This window comes from Sorex fumeus, unplaced genomic scaffold, assembly GCF_029834395.1.
Source record: "Sorex fumeus unplaced genomic scaffold, SorFum_2.1 ptg000047l, whole genome shotgun sequence".
Taxonomy (NCBI): domain Eukaryota; kingdom Metazoa; phylum Chordata; class Mammalia; order Eulipotyphla; family Soricidae; genus Sorex; species Sorex fumeus.
Genome location: NW_026606104.1, coordinates 8,971,801 through 8,990,791, shown reverse-complemented (window position 1 = coordinate 8,990,791; position 18,991 = coordinate 8,971,801). Strand labels below are relative to the sequence as shown.

The following is an 18,991-nucleotide window of genomic DNA, read 5'->3' as shown; positions in this document are numbered from 1 at the left end:
GCTTAGTTATTTAATCTATTTAAGTCTTAGTTTTCTCTTGTGTATGATGAAAATAATTGTACCACAGAAATTTGTGTGACTTAAATGCTATATTCAAAAGATAGTATTAAGTTCTTCTTGTATTTTCTTAATTTATATTTAATGTGTGATTAAAACTCTGAAACATAATTTTATTTAACTTTATCATAGCAGATACAATCTTCAGTGCAGGAGACTACCTCTGTGAAAACTGCCCCTGTCCATCAAAACACCCATTCATGTGCAATACCACCCAATCACTACCAATTAACAGTTAATGAGGAATCTGAGCACTTACAGAGTGTAAAAAACATTTCTACTTTACAAACTCTGCCTTCCTCAGGTAAGACATTATAAGTAAATGATGAATGGATAGCCTGATGTTTAAAACTATACATGAAAATGCTAAAGACATCTTAAATGCTGCATTTCTGAGGGGCTGGAAGATAGTACATTGGGCAGGGAGCTTGACTTGCACGTGACCGAACTGGGTTCAATCCTCAGTACCTCATGGATCCCTCAGTCCCTTAAGGAGTGATCTTTGAGCACCGGGCCAGGAGTAAGCACTGAATGTGATCCAAAACAAAAGAAAGAAAATTGCTATGTATTTGAGATACTGGAAATTGTTAGTGAATTTGAGATTATAAATCTGAGGCAAGTTGTTAGAAATTATCTACTTTATAACCAAATATACTTACTATTTGTGAAAGAGAGGAGTTGGGACTCACCTAAGGTGTTCAGAGGCTATTCCTGGCTTTGTGTCAGTGATCACTTCTGGTAGTGCTTAGTCATGCAAGACTTCTGGTGTGCAAACTAAGTTTCTCACCCCTGTACAATGTAACATGTGCTCTGATACCCCAAATGTACTTGTCATATTTCAGTGATGGAAAATAACTTATACAAACAAGTGGACCTTATCTATATTCTGTCACTGAAGAGCACAAAATATCTAGTTTTGACAGATTTAACTTCCATGATGCCTCTGTGGGTTGGAACAGTCAATTAGAATAAGGAAAAGATAATTTGAGATTCCATAGGTAGAGAAATGAAGTTATAAATATTTACATAGTTTATAATTAAGAAAATGTGGGGCTGAAATACTTGTCTAGCAGTGGTTCCAATGTATCATATATTCTTCCAAGTGTCTTTAGAAATTTTTATATTGTTAGATTCTTTTGAATTTATGAGTATCTTGTCATTGTATCTTGTCTTGTTGACAGGGGAAGGTATTAGGGATCCAAGAATGTGGCTCATTGGTATACCACACACTCACGTATGTGGGTACCTAGATTAAATCTCTCATACTGAAAAAAAAAATGCTTTAACTGGCCCTTCCTGGGGATGTATGGCACAAAGATTTTTCTGACACTAACAACCTAGGGAATGCCTGAACCTTGAGATACTAACGTATCTTAATATATTTTAGTATATTCAGTGCTGCATGTTTTGATACATTTATATAATTATATATTAATTTTTATATATATATCCTTTTTTTTGTCTTTGGGTTTTTGTTTTGGACCATACCCAGCAGTGCCAAGGGCCATTCCCAGCTTGGCGCTCAAGTATTGATCCTGGGGATTCTTAGGGGACCATTCAGAACTGGGGATGGAACTCAGATCTACCATATGCAAAGTATGTCTGCACCCTTTGAGGTATCTCCATGGCCCCTTATATCCATCCTTCTATAAAAGAATATTTTTGAGACACTCAGAATAATCGATGATGTATTGATTCGAAGTGCTGATTTACCTTGAACACCAGTGCTAGATTTGTACAATAGGTAGCTTCAAATAAGAGCAGAGCAACATCATTATTTAGCTTAATTTCTAGGTTTAAGTCAATGTCCTCCTGTTGTTCATTGATTTGCTCGAGCGGGCCCATTTGAGCAAATGTCTCCATTTTGAGACTTGTTACCGTGTTTTGGCATATTGAATACATCATGGATAGCTTGCCAGGCTTTGCTGTGCAAGGAGAGATACTCTCTGTAGCTTTCCAGGCTCTCCGAGAGGGGCATAGTATAAAATTATTAAGTATATAATGATTATATATTTATATTACGGATATAATGATTATATAAATATGTGTACTGTTTGAAATAGATTTATCACCACACTAACTGGTTGAATTTTTTAAAGTTTATTATAGTTATGAAAATGTGTTTACAATGGGGTTGACATTTTTGGTTTTGGTGTACAAAGTTTACTCACCTCACCAGCACCAGAGAATCTAAAACCCTCCACCCGTGCCACTGTGCAGCATCAGATTTGATGTTAAGAAGACATTGCTGCTTTGTCTCTACAACAGTGCTTCCCAAAGGGTCAAGACCCCTGCAGGGGGACTGGAGGGAACACTGGAACAATTCAGTGGAGGCAGTAATAGCCCAAGGTACAATTGGAGAGCACTCTGCTTGTTCTCTTAAAGTTCTTTTTCTGGACAGCATCCAGTGATTTTTTTTTTGAAAAGGGGGCTGTATGCTCTTAAGTTGGATGTTCCATGCTCTAAGATGGATGAAGATGCATGGTAGCTGAAACAAGTAGTTAATTGTGTGCTATAGTCAGAGAAAGAAATTTTGAGGACCAAAACTAAGGCTGTCATAGAAGGGCATGGATAGATTAGCACTGTAACAGTGTCCTCTCGTTCATCGATTTGCTCAAGCAAGCACCAGTAACATCTCTATTGTGAAACTTGTTACTGCTTTTGGCAAATCAAAAACGCCACGGGGAGCTTGCCAGGCTCTGCCGTGTGGGCAGGATACTCTCGGTAGCTTGCCGGACTGTCCAAGAGGGATGGAGGAATCAAACCCGGGTGGGCTGTGTGCAAGGCAAACGTCCTACCCGCTGTGCTGTCACTCCATGGATAGAGACAATTTTTTTTTTTTTGCTTTTTGGGTCACACCCGGCAATGCACAGGGGTTACTCCTGGCTCTGCACTCAGAAATCACTCCTGGCAGTGCTCAGGGGACCATATGGGATGCTGGGAATCGAACCTGGGTCGACTGCGTGCAAGGCAAACGCCCTACCCGCTGTGCTATCTCTCCAGCCTCCGAGAGATAAATTTTTAATGGAAGAATTTATAGAATTTGTTAAAATGCATGTCTTATAGGGATTTAAGTTAGGATTGAAGAAGAGGGGAAATACTCCTCTGGGATATGTTTGAGGGACTATTGAATATTTGGTTGGAAAAATAAAACTAGAAATGGGTTTCTGATACTAAATATAGAAAGCATGTAATAATTAGGATTGCCTGAAGCTGTGATCAAGAGCGAAAACACCCAAGAAAATATGTCAGAGCAGAAAGAGAAAATGAAGGACAGTGCAGGAAACAAACCGCGTGGGGACCGCCCCGGTTCCCAGGCAATCTCTGATTCTGGAAGTCACGCCCACAACCTGCCCCCAGCTCCATCTTACAGCACACAGCAGCAAAGAAAACTGTCTGGTGGGCTCCACAACTCCGGGAGAATTCTCCAGGCCCCTACTGAGCTGGTATCACTGGGAGGTCCCAGATAGGGTAGGTGCTGTCTCCCCTCCTTCTCCTGATGGAATCCGGTGACTATGAGCTTCTACAAGCATGGCTCTGGTATGTGGGCACCAGGACTATTTTCTGAACTGTGTGGCTGCTTACATGGCTGTGCGACATTTCCTGATATGCAAAGTGATCAATGGAAAGTAAATGATCTAGCGTTTGTCCCTGAAAAACAGACTTGAATGGTGGTGTGAAAAACTGAGCAAAATATAATGCCCAACTGAAATGCATCTGGACTGTGCATTTAACTATGGTGCTATGCCGCCCTGGGAGCGGAAGGGTGTCTGTCCCTCCGCCTGTCCCCCTTGTGGTGGTGGCACGGTGGCTTGCATCTTTGAGAGCCTAATAAACAGCCAGGTATGAGACTGCATTGACAAGGCACGTGGGGCCTTGTGAGATGGGAGGTGGAATCGGCCCTCCTCCACGCCAAGACAATACTCCAGGTTGCGACCCTCAAACACCTCCTCCGGCTTCTGAACGACCATGATCCCAGAGGCACACAAACCAATCTCGGAACCCAGGGACTTTTGGCAGTAATCGCTCTAGGTTTATTACTAAAATATTAGAAGTCCAAATTTGCGTGGCCACTATTGTGGCCACACGACATCATATGTTCTTCATAATCAGCAATAGAAAACAAATTACCTAATGATATATTTTTGGCAGGTCTGAATGTTGGGGAAAATTCCAAATAATAATGTTCGGTCTTTTGTCGTAATATTGAATGTGATCAATGTAGAGAGAGAGAGAGAGAGTAAAGTAAAAATCTGCCACACAGGCGGGGGTTTGGTGGAAGGGGGGTATACTGGGGTTCTTGGTGGTGGAAAATGTGTACTGGTGAAGGGACGGGTGTTTGATCATTGTATGATCGATCGAGACTTGAACTGAAAGGCTCTGTGACTGTTCTCACGATGAGTCAATAAATAAAAAATAAAATAAAATAAAAAAAGAAACAAACTTCTTTAAGGGGCTGGAGTGATAGCGCAGTGAATAGGGAGGGCGTTTGCCTTGCATGTGGCCGACCCAGGTTTGATTTCCAGCATCCCATATGGTCTTCTGAGCACCGCCAGGATTAATTCCTGAATGCATGAGCCAGGAGTAATCCCTGTGCATCGCTGGGTATGACCCAAAAAGAAAAACAAAACAAAACAAAACAGAAAAAACAAATAACAAAAAAAAGACAAACTTCTTTAGTAATAGAACAAATTAATGAGCTAAACAAATAAATCAACAGATATTTTTATTTCGCATTTTATTTTATTTTTCAACTTTCCCTTACGGTACTTGTTGACTATCGGTCTCGTGCCGGTATTTAGCCTTAGATGGAGTTTACCACGGGCTTTGGGCTGCATTCCCAAGCAACCCGACTCCGGGAAGACCCGGGCCCGGCACGCCGGGGACCACGACCAGCCTCACACCGTCCACGAGGGGCGGGGATTCGGCGCTGGGGCTGGAGCGATAGCACAGCGGTAGGGCGTTCGCCTTACAAGCGGCCAACGTGGCCGACCTGAGTTCGATTTCTCCGCCCCTCTCGGAGAGCCTGGCAAGCTACCGAGAGTATTCGATATGCCAGACACAGTAACAACAAAGTCTCCAATGGAGATGTTACTGGGCCCGCTCGAGCAAATCGACGATCAACGGGAGGGCCTTTACCTTTATTTTACCTATATTTTACCTTTATTTTATTTTTAAAGTTTTTAAAATTGAATCACCTTGAGATAAATAGTTACAAAGCTGCTCATGATCGGGTTTCTTTCAGTCATACAATGTTCCAGTACCCATCCCTCCATCAGTTTACCTTTCCCACCATCAACGTCCCCAGTTTCCTTCCTGCCACCCCCCACCCCACAGATGTCTCTATGTCGGGCTCTCTCTCCCTCTCTCATTCTCTCTCGTTCTCTCTTTCTTTCCCCCTTCTCACCCCTCCCTCCTCCCCAGCTTTTGGTTTGCAATACAGATACTGAGAGGTTATCTTACTTGTTCCTTTTCCTACTTTCAGCATGCAGTTCTTACCTAGAGTGATCATTTCCAACTATCATTGTCATAGTGGTTACTCCTCTATCCCAACTGCCTTCTCCCCCAGCACCTGAAGCAAGCAGACTTCTAACTGTGAACCAATCCTCCTGGCCTATGTTTCTACTGTCCTTGGGTATTAGTTTCATACTCTGCTGTAATTTTTTTTTTTTGCTTTTGAGTCACACCCAGTGATGCTCAGAGGTTACTCCTGGCTCTGCACTCAGGAATTACTCCTGGCAGTGCTTGGGGGACCATATGGGATGCCAGGGATTGAACCCAGGTCGGCCGCGTGCAAGGCAAAAAGCCCTACCCGCTGTACTATCGCTCTGGCCCTGTATTTTTTTTTATGTCCTACGAATGAGAGCAGTCATTCTATGTCTGTCCTTCTTCTTATATTTTACTAAGCATGATACTCTCCATTTTCTTCCATTTATAAACAAATTTCATTACTTCACTTTTCCTAATAACTGCCTAATATTCCATTGTGTAGACGTACCATTGTTTCTTTATCCAGTTGCCTGTTCTTGAGCACTTGGGTTATTTCCAGATTCTGGCTATTGTTTAGAGTGCTGCAATGAACATAGAAGCACAGATGGCATTTCTGCTGTGTGTTTTTGCATCCTCAGTTGTATTCCCAGACATGGTATTGCTGGGTCATCTGATGCTCAATTTCTAGTTTTTAAAGTAATGCTCACATTGTTTCCTCAAAAAGTCTGGACTAGTTGGCATTCCCACCAATAGTGAATGAGAGTCCCTTTCTCCCCACATCTGTTCCAACACTGGTTGTTCTTGTTCTTTTTGATGTGTGCCAATCTCTGTGGTGTGAGAAGATATCCCATTGTTGTTTTGATTTGCATCTGCCTGATGACTCGCAATGTAGAGCATTTTTTTGTGTGTGCCTTTTGGCCATTTGTATTTCTTCTTTGAGGAAGTTTTTGTTCATTTCTTCTCCCCATTTTTTGATGGGATTGGATGTTCTTTTCTTGTACAGTTCTACCAGTGTCTTATAAATCTTGGTTAGTAACCCCTTAGCTTATGGTCATTGAGTAAATAGTTTTTCACATTCTGTGGGCTGTTTCTGTATCTTGGTCACTATTTCTTTTGACGTGCAGAAGTTTCTTAGTTTAATGTAGTCCCGTTTATCTTTGCTTTCACTTGCTTGGTCAGTGGTGTTTCATCTTTGAAGATGCCGTTCTCTTCTCTCAGGGAGGGTTTTACCTATGTTTCCATACATGCTCTTTATGGATTCATTCTGATATTGAGGCCTTTAATCCATTTTTTATCAGGCTTTTGTGCCTGTCATCAGAGAGATATCTGAGTTCATTTAATTTTTGTATATAGTTATCCAGTCTTCCCAGCACCACTTGTTGGAAAAATCTTTCCTTGCTCCACTTGATATTTCTTGCTCCCTTATCAAATGTTAAATAACCATATATTTGAGAGTCTATGTCAGGATATTCAACTCTATTCCATTGTTTTGTGGGTCTGTCTTTATTCCAATACCATGCTGTTTTAATTACTACCACTGTGTGGTACAGTTTAAAGTTGGGGAATAAATCAACAGTTTGAGAAATAGGGGAGATGGTATAACTGAAGCCCAGGGTAATGGGTTTTCAGAAAACAGTCATGAAAAAACATCATATTTTACAAAACATTGAGAATAGAGTCAAGTGGGAGATTTTCATTGGCAGGGTGAACTCTTGCATTGAAAAAGCTTCTTTGTAGTGGTCATTTGTGTTTGGGGTAAGTTGTATTGTTGTACATTGTGAAGGATGAAATGTGAATATAAACCAGTCTTTCATGAAGATTTTTTGAAGAGGACAGGAAGATAACATCATCTTTAACAGAGATAGAAGCCAGTTTGGGTTTGCTCTTTGTATTGCTTTAAGTTTTTTTTTTTTATTATTATTAGTGAGACATATGAGGTACAGTTGTAGACTTACAAATTTTTGTGCTTGGGTTTCAATTATTCAATGATCAAATGCCCATCCCTCCACTAGTGCCCATTTCCCACCACCACGGATCCCAGTATCCCTCCCAACCCCCATTCTCTCCATCCCACCCTGCCTCTGTGGCAGGGCATTCCCTTTTGTTCTCTCTTATTGGGTGTTGTGGTTTGCAAAGAGGCAATGGGTGACAATCATGTTTGGTCTGTAGCTTTAAGTTTTTTGAATCAAGTTTTATGTTTAAGAGTTACCGTAAAGAACTAAGACAGTAATCAATTTTGTGATTTTGTTGAATATGGTATGGTTGTAGTCACATAGATTTGTTTAGCCATACCTCTGAAGTCTTACAATATTAGATTGGACTGAGCACTGTAGCACTGTCCTCTGTTGCTCATCGATTTGCTCGAGCGGGCCCAGTAACTTTTCCATTGTGAGACTTGTTGTTACTGTGTTTGGCTTATCACATACATTACAGGTAGCTTGCCAGGCTTTGCCGTGCGGGTAAGATACTCTCAGTAGCTTGCCGTGCTCTCTGAGGGGGCGGAGGAATCGAACCCGGCTGGGCCGGGCTAGTCACGTGCAAGGCAAACGCCCTACCTCTGTGCTAAATGAAAAATCAGTGCATAGTAGAAAGACTGAAGTGGACATTCAAAACCACACACGTGCACACACACACAACTCGGCAATGTTGCTGTTTTATTATAGTAAATTGATAGTAGAACAGTAGTGATAGCATTGAAGAATGATAAAGGCAATTAAAAAAATCGAATGCATTCAAAATGATCTTTTGTTTCTATTTTAGGAAAATATCTTGTCTATAAAAAGCCAGCCTGTAAATATCTAAGCCTTCAGTTTGGATCATTTTATTGTATCAATTTGTTTTATTTTTATATGTTCCTTCTAAAGAGAAGAGAAAATTCGTAAAGAGGAAATGCTTAATGTAGTTTTTTTATTGCATTTACTTTTTCAAAATTTGGATCAGAGTAGTTCACATTTGCCAACTGTAGGTGGCACCAAACTCAAGGGAAATTGAAAATGTTTAGTACAATTTTGCTTTTCTGAAAGTTAATCAGTGGAAATTAGTTTTTGGTTTCCAACAGCAAAACTATTAAAGTTTCAGTGAAGAAATTTTTCATTGATTTTCTTTTCTTTTTTTGGGTCACTCCCAGCTATGCACAGAGGTTGTTCCTGGTTCTGTACTCAGGAATTACTCTTGGCATTGCTTGGGAACTATATGGGATGCCCAGTATCGAAGCCTCGTTGGCCACATGCAAGGCCAACACCCTCCCAGCAGCTGTACTATCACTCTGGCCCCCATTTATTTTCTTTTCTTCTTTTTTTTTTTTAATGAATCACCGTGAGGTACAGTTACAGACTTACAAACCTTCATGCTTACGTTTCAGTTGTACAATGATCGAGTACCCGTTCCTCCACCGGTGCCCATTCTCCACCACCAATGTTCCCAGTATCCTTCCTCATTGATTTTCTTATTAGAAGTATTTGACAGAGTTTAGAGATTACATAAATGATTGAAGAAATAGAATTTTCAGAAATTAACCTGTTTCTTTAAAACTCCCCACATCATCTCCATATGACTGGAAAATGTCTAATATTTTCTTTAAAATAGGGTGAGATATTTTGTTCATAAAAGATTGCTTATTTTGTCCTTATTATATTATCCTTATTTGTCTGTAGGATGTGGTCCAAAGAAAACAAAACTTAACAGGAAGTTTATTCAGTTGTTTGGTTTCCTTCCTTTCCTTTCCCTCCCTCCCTTCCTTCCTTCCTTCCTTCCTCCCCTCCCTCCCTCCCTCCCCCCCTCCTTTCCTTCCCTTCCCTTCCCTTCTCTTCCCCCCTTCCCCTTCCCCTTGCCTCCCTCCCGCCCGCCCTTCCTCCCTCCCTCCCTTTCTTCCTGCCTTCCTGCCTTCCTGCCTTCTGTCCTTCTTTCCTCCTCCCTCCTTCCCTTTCATTTTCTGCAGTGCCAGGAATAAACCCAGTGTCTCACATACAGGGGGCATAAATTCTACTCCTGAGCCACACCTGATCCCTTTACACAGCTGTATTAAGAATTTTAGGAATCCCATGGGGCCTAAGTGATAGTGCAGCAGGTAGGGTGCTTGCATTCCATAGCACTGACCAAGGTTGGATCCCCAGCATTCAATGTGATACCCCGAACTCCACCTGGAATGATTCCTGAGTACAGAACCTGGAGGAATCCCTAAGCATTGCCAGTTGTGGCCCCAAAACAAAAACAAAACAAAGAATTTTAGGAATCCCATTGGGGACATGCCTACCTCCCACAACCCAAGAGCTTTCATGCCTTTTCCCTTTCATTATTTACCTTTTTTTCTTAAAATATTTTTCTGAATTTGGCCAGAAAAATGGGGAACAGAGATGTGGCTTAAGTGGTAGATGTCTTACATATGCCAGTTACTGTGTTGAATCTTGACACTAAATACCCCACCCCACCATCAACCCCCAGACAATATTAGATGTGATCCAAAGACAATAAATTTTCTAAATTCAAATTAAAATAATAATTAAAAAACACTATGCTATTCTGTCAATGTGAAAGAACAACAATGAAAAGGCAAATCATGGAATTTACTATATATGAGAAAAAACAAAGGAGACAAGATTTATCTTTTTTGTTTTACAAATGTGCATTTCACAGGAAAAGCTTCATTTGAGCTAGGTATTAGAGGGGAAAATCATGTGTGTCTAAGATTTGAAGGCATTTAGATGGAGGGAATAACATAAACATATATAATCATGCAACCCATAATTCAGTGTGATTAAAAATGAGATAATTTGAAGACTGAGGCAGTAGTTCAGTGGGTAAGGTGCTTACCTTGCATGTAGCCAACCTGGGTTCTATCAGCAGCACTCTAGGAGTAAGCCCTGAGTACTGCTGGTTGTAGCCCCAAAACAAAACAAAAAGTAGCTAAAAAGAAATAAAGTAAAATAATTTGGGAAAGGTAGATCAGGTTCAGATTCTAAGAAACTTGTCATCTAAAGATAGTGGGTGTAATAAGGAAATGGTGAAATGGTGAAGGCAGTGGGCAACCAATGAAGGGTGTTTTTTTTTTTGTTTGTTTACTCAGAGGAATAAATCTGACAATCTATTCAGTCATTTGGAAGAATGGATCTTCAAGACCAGAGAAGAAACTGTCCAGTTGGGCCGTTGTAGCAGTTTGGGGGAAAATGAAGTAAAGTATTTGGAAATAAAAGGGGAAAGTTGAAGGCAGTTATAGAGGTAGAGTGAGCAAGTCTTCTGTTTTTCATAGGATAGATGATGCTGGTGGTTAGGATGCTGTGTGGATCCTGTTCCAGGGTGGGGACTGACTTGAAACGGAGATGAAGAACAACTATCTGAGAGAAGATGAGTTTTATTTGCTTGGGGGATAAGCAGGGAACATGAAGTTGAGTTTTGAAGTGTCAGAGGGTCATTCACAGACTTTGGTACACTTTCTTTGCTTCACTAACATTATCCTCTTGACTGCCCATCTCTGAATGTTTCATGCAGATCACTTTAACTGACCACTTTTCTTTGTTTGGGGGCCTGAGGACCACACTGACAATACCGCAGGACTGCTTTCTGAGAGTGCTCAGGAGATCATATGTGGTGCCATTAATTGAACCCCTGTTGGCTGCATGGATTACAAGTTGCCTTAATCCCTGTACTATTTCTCCGGGACTCATATCTACCTACTTCTAAATACCGATACTACTTTGGGTGACCTCATTAAACCTCATTGCTTTACTCCATGACTTTCTGGAGGTGCTTTAAAGCATAAGTAACTAACTAATGATCCTCCTCAGCTATCATAGCAGTAGATTTGAAGTAGTCTTCCCATTTATCCATTGATCATTCTTTTTATGATGACATATACAAAGTTTGAAAGGGCAGTGATCAGATTGGAAGATGGCTCAATGTTTTAAGATAATCTTGGTTTTAACCCCCCCCCCAACACACACACACACACACACACACACACACACACACACACACACACATCCCTGCCTCTCACCCACTGAGAGACGCTGACAGCCCTACTCTTCCCAGGGAAGATAGGGTCTGGATGATGGCTCAGAAGCTTAGAAAACTTACAGGACAAACAGGAAGTCCTTTTTTTAAAAATAATGTAGGAGTACTGCTATTTGTTTAGCCATTGATTAAGCTGATTGAATTGGGCATGAACTCCACATTACTTTTTTTTTTAAATTGTATCAGTGTAAGATACAGTTGCAAAGCTTTTATGTTTGAGATTCAGTCATACAATGATGGAACACCTGTCCCTCCACCAGTGCACATTTTCCACCACCCACATCCCAGTCTTCACCCTGCCTCTATGGCAGACAATTTCCCCAATACTCTAGTTCGGGCATTATGTTTTGCTCGAATTTTCCCACCACCATTCAAGCCTACCTGCCAGTGGCAGACACTAGATAATTTATTTTCCATTGCTCGTTTTGAGTATCATGAGAGCTTGCAGAGCCATGATTGTAAATGTAAATTTCTAGATTGCAAATGATTGGGTTCCAGAGACATCTCTGTGTGACATAAATCCATTTTGGGATTCAGTTGGCAGTCTCTGGGATAGGGTTGTTGGTGTGCTAAGATGGAGCCCAGAGGCAAATTGTGCATGACAGCCAGTCTGCTGGGCAGGCAGGGACCCAGGCAGGACAGCCCAGGTCCTCTATTACCATGCAGCCCAGAGATTCAGTCCTGGAGAAAAGGGATCTTTCAAACTCAGAGCAACAACCCGTATCCAGAACCCCAGAACTGGCCCATGCCTCCTCTTCTCATACTAAAATGGGAGTGATTTGTGGAAAAAGCAGAGACTCCGGAGTCTATTCCATCCCATTTTGAACCACTGAAACATGTTTATGAAACATCTATATAAAAATAAGTTCTCTAGGGGCTAGATAGTAAAGGCAGGGAGATGGGCAGAGAGGAAGGTGCTCATCTTGTATGCAGCCAAGCCCAGTTTGATCCCCAGCACACATGGTCCCCTGAGCACCACCAGGGGTCACCCCTGAACAGAGCCTGACTGCTGGGGATGGCCCCAAATCCCTCAAATAAAACAAACTCTCTAAATATGTGTAGTCAAGCAAGCACATGACGAAGCTGTGACTCTCTGTACCTCCACCTATTCTGTGGGTTTTTTCCCCCATTTTTTATAATTTTATTTATTGAATCACTCTGAGAGCAGTTACAAAGCTTTCGGGTTTAAGTCTTGGTGCCCATTATCCACGACCAAAATCCCCAGTATACCCCCATCCAACACCCTCCCCCTACCTGAGGGGCAAATGATTTCCAAATTACTCTCTCTCTACTTTGATTACACTCAACATTTAGACACCACACCTGCCATTATTATTTGGGTTTTTACCCCAACACTCAGATCTGCTGAAAAGGCAACAGTAGACAATTTGTTTTCTATTGCTGTTTATAAATAACATACGATGTCGCATGGCTGCAGTAGTGGCCGTGTGATTTTGAAATTCTGAAATTTTAACAATTAAATTCGGAGGGATTTCTTGCCAAAACCTGCTGGGTTCCGAGATTTGTTCCTGAGTCTCTGGGATTGTGGCTATTAAGTAGCTTGATCAGGAGCCAGAGAGGCCATTCATGAGTGGTGACTCGGGGTCTCATTGTGACAGGAAGGAAAGGGCTGGCTCCACCTCCATCCTGTGAGGCCCCGCATGTCTCGTCACTGCGGGCCCAAAGCTAACTTTCTAAAGGCCTGTGGAAGATGCCGGCCACCGAGCCGCCTAGGGGGAGCAGGCGGAGGGACAGCACCCTTTCCCTCTGAGGTGGCCCAGCAACAGTAACCTACTGTGTGGTCCGCACATTTTTCTGCCAAAAACCGCTGGGTTTCGAGATTTGTTTCTGAGTCTCTGGGATCATGGCCATTAAGCAGCTTGATCAGGAGCCAGAGAGGCCATTTGTGGGCGGCTACTCAGGGTCTCGTTGATACGTTTAGGAAAGGGCTGGTTCCACCCCCATCCTGTAGGGCCCCGCGTGTCTTGACACTGTGGGCCCAAACCCAATGGTGACTGTCCAATGGCCTCTGGAAGATGGTGGCCACCAGGCCGCCAAGGGGGAGCAGGGGGAGGGACAGAACCCTTTCCCCGCTGGAGTGGCCCGGCGACAGTAACCTACCGTGTGGTCCAGATGCATTTCTGCCAAAAGCTGCTGGGTTTCGAGATTTGTTCAAAGAGGAAGTCTTGAGCATAATCCCCTATGCTTAATCCATCCTGACCTCCCCAGAGGGGTCTACATTGAAGGAAGGGAAGAGAGTGGGTCATTGATCTGTTCTTTCTGGGTTATGTCTTTGATATTTGTCACTTCAGATCTAATTTTTACAACTCAGGCACCCAGGCACAAACTATGTTAATACAACTTTACTGAACATTTTCCTAGACATCACATAGGCATGTCAAAATATCAAGATAAAATTTTTGTCCTTTTCCCCATAGTGCCAGAGTTCATACCCAGGGCCTTATGAATAAAAAGGATATATTCTACCATTAAGCTATATATACAGGGCCTTGAGTTTCATTTTCAGTTCCCACTCTTAAATTTTTTTCTATGTATTTTCAGAGGTTTGGGTCTTGGATCACACCTGGAAGTGCTGGGGGATACTCCTCTGTGCTTGAGAATTTCTTCTAATGTATCACACCTGGAACTATCTTGGAGCTGTATCTCCCACTCTCAGCCTTCACTTCTGAATAATGGGACTATTATCAATCACTGGGGGTTTTATAGAAATTTGATTCTCCTTTCTGCTATCTCTCGATGCTGCTATAAGGGCACACATACTAATTTCCTGGCCGATGTGCTCAAGAGCTTTAACAACGCAGAAACGAGAAGCATATGGCAGGGCTTATAATTAGGCCATGCTCCAAAGTTATTGTCCAATGTCGGACAGTGATGAGAAAGCATGGTTATAATGACAAATTTGAAATCATAATTGGCCACATGCTGGGGAAATTGTTGTAACCTACATATCCAGATTAAACCAGGAGAAGTAGCCAGCCTCAGATTTGATGTGCAACTCAAATATCTAGAAAAATGGCAGCATAAATCTTCTGTCTTGTTAGTTTGGTTTCATTGTATTGACAAAATCAACTAGTTTGCATCATGGATCAGGAATAAGCAAGATGAAAACATGAGAGGAAAAATCCTAGGATTCTTTTTCTAATATATATATGTAAAGATAAAACGTCTCAATGAAGAAAAAAAGAATTTACTTCTCTTGACATTCATATTTGTCGATTGCCTCAAGCAGGCCCCAGTAATGTCTCCTTCATCCTAGCCCTGAGATTTTTATGAAAGTGCTATATTCAAGGCTCTTTAGGAGAATGAGACCCATCATTGTTACTGGTATTTGGCATATTGGGTATGCCATGGGGAGTTTGCCACACTCTGCCGTGTGGGCAGGTTACATTCGGTAGCCTGCCAGTTTGTCCAAAGTAGGAATGAGATAATAAGATGTCATAATATGTTCCGGGAGCTTGTTTTTATAGTCTCTGAGTCTTGGACGTTGATGGGATTACACGGCGCCAGGGGGCCAGTTGGTGGGTGTGACCCCCGCCTTCTGGAATTTGGAGGATCTGGGTGGAGGATGCTCAGCCCCGATCCGAGTAGGCTTGGAGATCTCAGCCCCGGGACCTGCATGCCTTTGTTCCTCTGCCGGTACCTCCAAGGACATTCATATTCTATTTATTAAATAAATAATTATTTAATAAATATTTATTAAACTTGTTAATATTAATATTTATTAAATAATATGCTTTACCCAAAGAACTAATTAATGGGATTATCGGTAATAAAAGCATAAAAGTCAGTTCCCACTAAATGTGTGTGTGTGTGTGTGTGTGTGTGTGTGTGTGTGTGCATCTTAAATCATACTACTGCAATAAAAATAAGGGAGAAATAGGGCCAGAGTGATATTGCAATGGGTAAAGTGCTTGCCTTGCATTTGACTGATCCAGGTTCAAGCCCCAGCACCTCAGATGGTCTCTCAAGCCCTACCATGAGTGCTCCTTGAGCACAGAGCCAAAAGTAAGCCCTGAACACTTGCAGATGTTGCCCAAAAGCCAAAAATATGGGGAACAGAGGGACACATACTCCCCAAATCAGTCAGTTATTGAGAATAATAAAGCTAATATAGATATAGAAGTGTGAAATATGTACTATTGAAAACCAGTGGTAAATTGATGGAAAGGTTAATTTTAAATCTGATAGTCATTTGGTTTTCTTTTTTCTCCTCTGGGTTTATTTCATTGATTAGCACTTTTAGATAAGATCTAGATAATTGAAGCAGAAAATGACCCTGTTTCTGCCTCAAGATGTTCTTGGTCATAAATGACTGAAACTTAAATAGCTTAAGTAATATGCAACTTTGTTAGCACACAAAATCAGTATCCAAAGGGAGGTCAGTTATTTAGGTATGATTTGACAATGCTCAAGCTCTGTCTATAGTTATCTTTACTCAAAATAAGTGAAATATTTACATGAGAACTTAACAATTAATATGATTAACAATTAACATGATATCATAGTTTTCTTTACCTCAGAAACAAATAACACTTTGGAATTTTTACTTGCATTTTCACACTATTTTAGATCTATTTTCGATCTGGTGTCTTTGTTCTTTCCCTGTCTTGTTTTGAATCTGACCATCAAGCAGAATCTTTCCTCAAAAGATTAGACCTTCTCTCTCCCAAAGGACTCACTGGGCCTGGAGGCTGATTTCCATGATTGACCCAGCCCAGTCAAGGCCTGAATCTGGGGCTGAGGTCTGTTTACACACTGGAAACCTGCTATTTCGTGAGCACAGAGCAAGTAGGCTTTACTCTATGAGCCACAGTACGAGCTATGTGTTACGCTGCTGGGAAAAAACTCAAAACATTGATTTCAAATAAAAAATGTTATTTCATTGTATAACAGTTCCTCAAGAATAATCCAGAGTTATGAAGCATTAAGATATTAGTCATTTCACTGGTGCTGGGAAATGTACACTGGTGGAGGGATGGATGTTGGAATATTGTATGACTGAAATCAATTATGAATATCTTTGTGATGGTCTATCTCATTGTGATTCAGCAGCAAAACTTAAAAAAATAAGACATTAGTCATTTAGAAAAGTTTCATAGTTTCTAATACAGGTGAAAAATATCAAATTCTAAACAAAAAGAAAATTATACTGTTGTTAAAATGTGTGCATCTAGGTGATTCTGAACAACAGTTGAATGATCAGACTGTGGTGCATCAGTCCAATGATAATACACCAATCGTGCTAGAATCTGAATGTCAAGTTCCTGTACAGAAGGTAAGAGTAAAATTGTTTTTTTTTTTACAAATCTTGAAGGGATTTCATTAAAATTGAATATGAAAATGGTAAAAGAGCATTTAAGCAGTATCTTGAAAATGAATCTCTAACCCTAATTTTTACCAGTTTGTTTTTGTTGTTTAGTTTTTATTTCTCTCCAGTGGTACTTGGGACCTACTCATGACTCAGTGCTCGGGGTTCTAAGGGGAACACACAATGCCAGGGATCAAACTCAGGCTTCCTATTTACAAAGCAAGCTCTACACATGTTGAGCTCTCCAGCTCTCCACTCTTATTTATTTATTTATTTAAAGTTACCTGTGAGTATTTAAAGTTGCCTGCCTTTATTTCCCATGCTTGTGATCAGTAGTAGTTCTCTATTGCTGACATTTGCTAGCTATCCTGGTTTTAAATTTTGTCATAAGACTGTCTTTATAAAAAGTCTTTATAAAATCTCTTACGGAAATTTCTTGCTGTACCTCATGAACAAAAATATTTGAAAGCATTTAAAGAGCCATGGGGTCACTCCTGGTGATACTTGGCCAACCAGGAGGCTGATTTCCATGATTGATGGTTCACTGTGAGGGTCTGAGAATATAGTGTTCTGGACCACAAGGAGCAATTCTTGTGCTTATAGGGTCATGTGCTTCTTAACCCCTGGGCTATGGCAGAACTTTGGGGGAGGGGGATTATCTTAATTAAAATTTCGTGAACTTCATCTCATATCATACATTGATATGTGATCATTATTTCAACACATATTCTAGTGTTTGTGATATGTGAGAAAGACCAGGCACTATTCTAGGCATTTGAATCTAATTCTTAGAATGTCCTATTAAAGTGTTATTTACATATTCCTACTTTTAGCTCCCTTTTCCTATACACTTTTTTTGTTGTTTATTTTTTTCTACTACATAAGGAAGAGGAAATCTTATTATTCCATAGGACTCTAATATTTTCCATGATAACTATACTGTTTGATCCTTGTGTCATCTTAGTATCTGATTTTCTTATATGTCCAATAACTGTTGTAATCAAGATTAACTGTGTTTAAGTTGGGTGTTTTTTATTGATAAGAACTATTTTTAGAAGTTCTTTTTCTGACATTAAACAATATTTTGTTGATTTTTGTTATACTTAAAGTAGAATTCACCCCCCTTTAGGTTAGAAATAACAGTGCTACAGAATTTGTTAAATATTTGGTTTAGTGACATATAGAAGATAAGGCATGTACCTTGCATGCAATGCTTTGGCCAAGGTTTGAGCCCCAATATCATTTATGGTTCCCTGAGCACAGAGCCAGGAAGAGTTCCTGAGCATCACTGGGTGTGGCCCTAAGCCTCCCTAATTTGGTTTACTAATATTATATCATACATTGTAATCTTTGTTTCTGTTTGTGATTTTTTTTCTTTTTGGGTCACACCTGACAATGCACAGGGGTTACTCCCAGCTCCGCACTCAGGAATTACTGCTGGCAGTGCTCAGTGGACCATATGGGATGCTGGGAATTGAACCCGGGTCGACCACGTGCAAGGCAAATGCCCTACCTGCTGCGCTATTGCTCCAGCCCCGTTTGTGATTTTGACTGATGTAAAATATTTATAAATAGTAAGAAATTTTCCAAAAGGATGGAGATTGCAGAAAAATTAAGCAAAAAAAAAGTCAAGTTTTTTGTATCATAACTAAAGTTGTGCTGTCTGTTTATTCCCACTGCCTTACATGGCATAGGAATTAAAATGTTGGGGGAAAAATACAGGTTACAGAACTTTATGCTAGCAGACATCTAGTGAATTAATCTTTATGAATAAACTGAAGCTCAGACTGTTGAATCATGTTTCCCAAAAGAACTAGATTAAGTAGTGTTTTAATGTACTCTGTAGCCTCTTCTCTTTATACTCAGAATCCCAAGGGTTTTTGTTTGTTTGTTTTTGTTTTATTGGTGTTTTTTTTGGGGGGTGGGGGAGGGGCATACTGACAATGCTCAGTTCTTCTGACTGTGTACTCAGGGAGAGTGGGCGTAGAGAGATCATATGGAGTGCCAGGGAGAGAACTCAGGTCAGTCATATGTAAGGCAAGTGCCTTACCTCTGTACTATTGCTCTGGCCCCAGAACCCACAGGGGTTTGGGTTTATTGTGTCATAAC

The 18,991-nt window shown here is 40.8% G+C and overlaps 1 protein-coding gene and 1 pseudogene across 1 annotated transcript in view; both read left to right on the top strand.

Moving 5' to 3' along the window:
* The window catches only part of BRDT (bromodomain testis associated), a 60,413-nt gene that overhangs the window by 29,624 nt on the left and 11,798 nt on the right, over window positions 1–18,991 (top strand). Inside the window, exons 13-14 of the mRNA XM_056123366.1 lie at window positions 190–361; window positions 16,749–16,849. Coding sequence (XP_055979341.1) covers window positions 190–361; window positions 16,749–16,849 — 273 coding nt within the window. The remainder of the gene's footprint in view (window positions 1–189; window positions 362–16,748; window positions 16,850–18,991) is intronic.
* Window positions 12,214–14,716, top strand: LOC130031429 (40S ribosomal protein S15a-like; annotated as a pseudogene).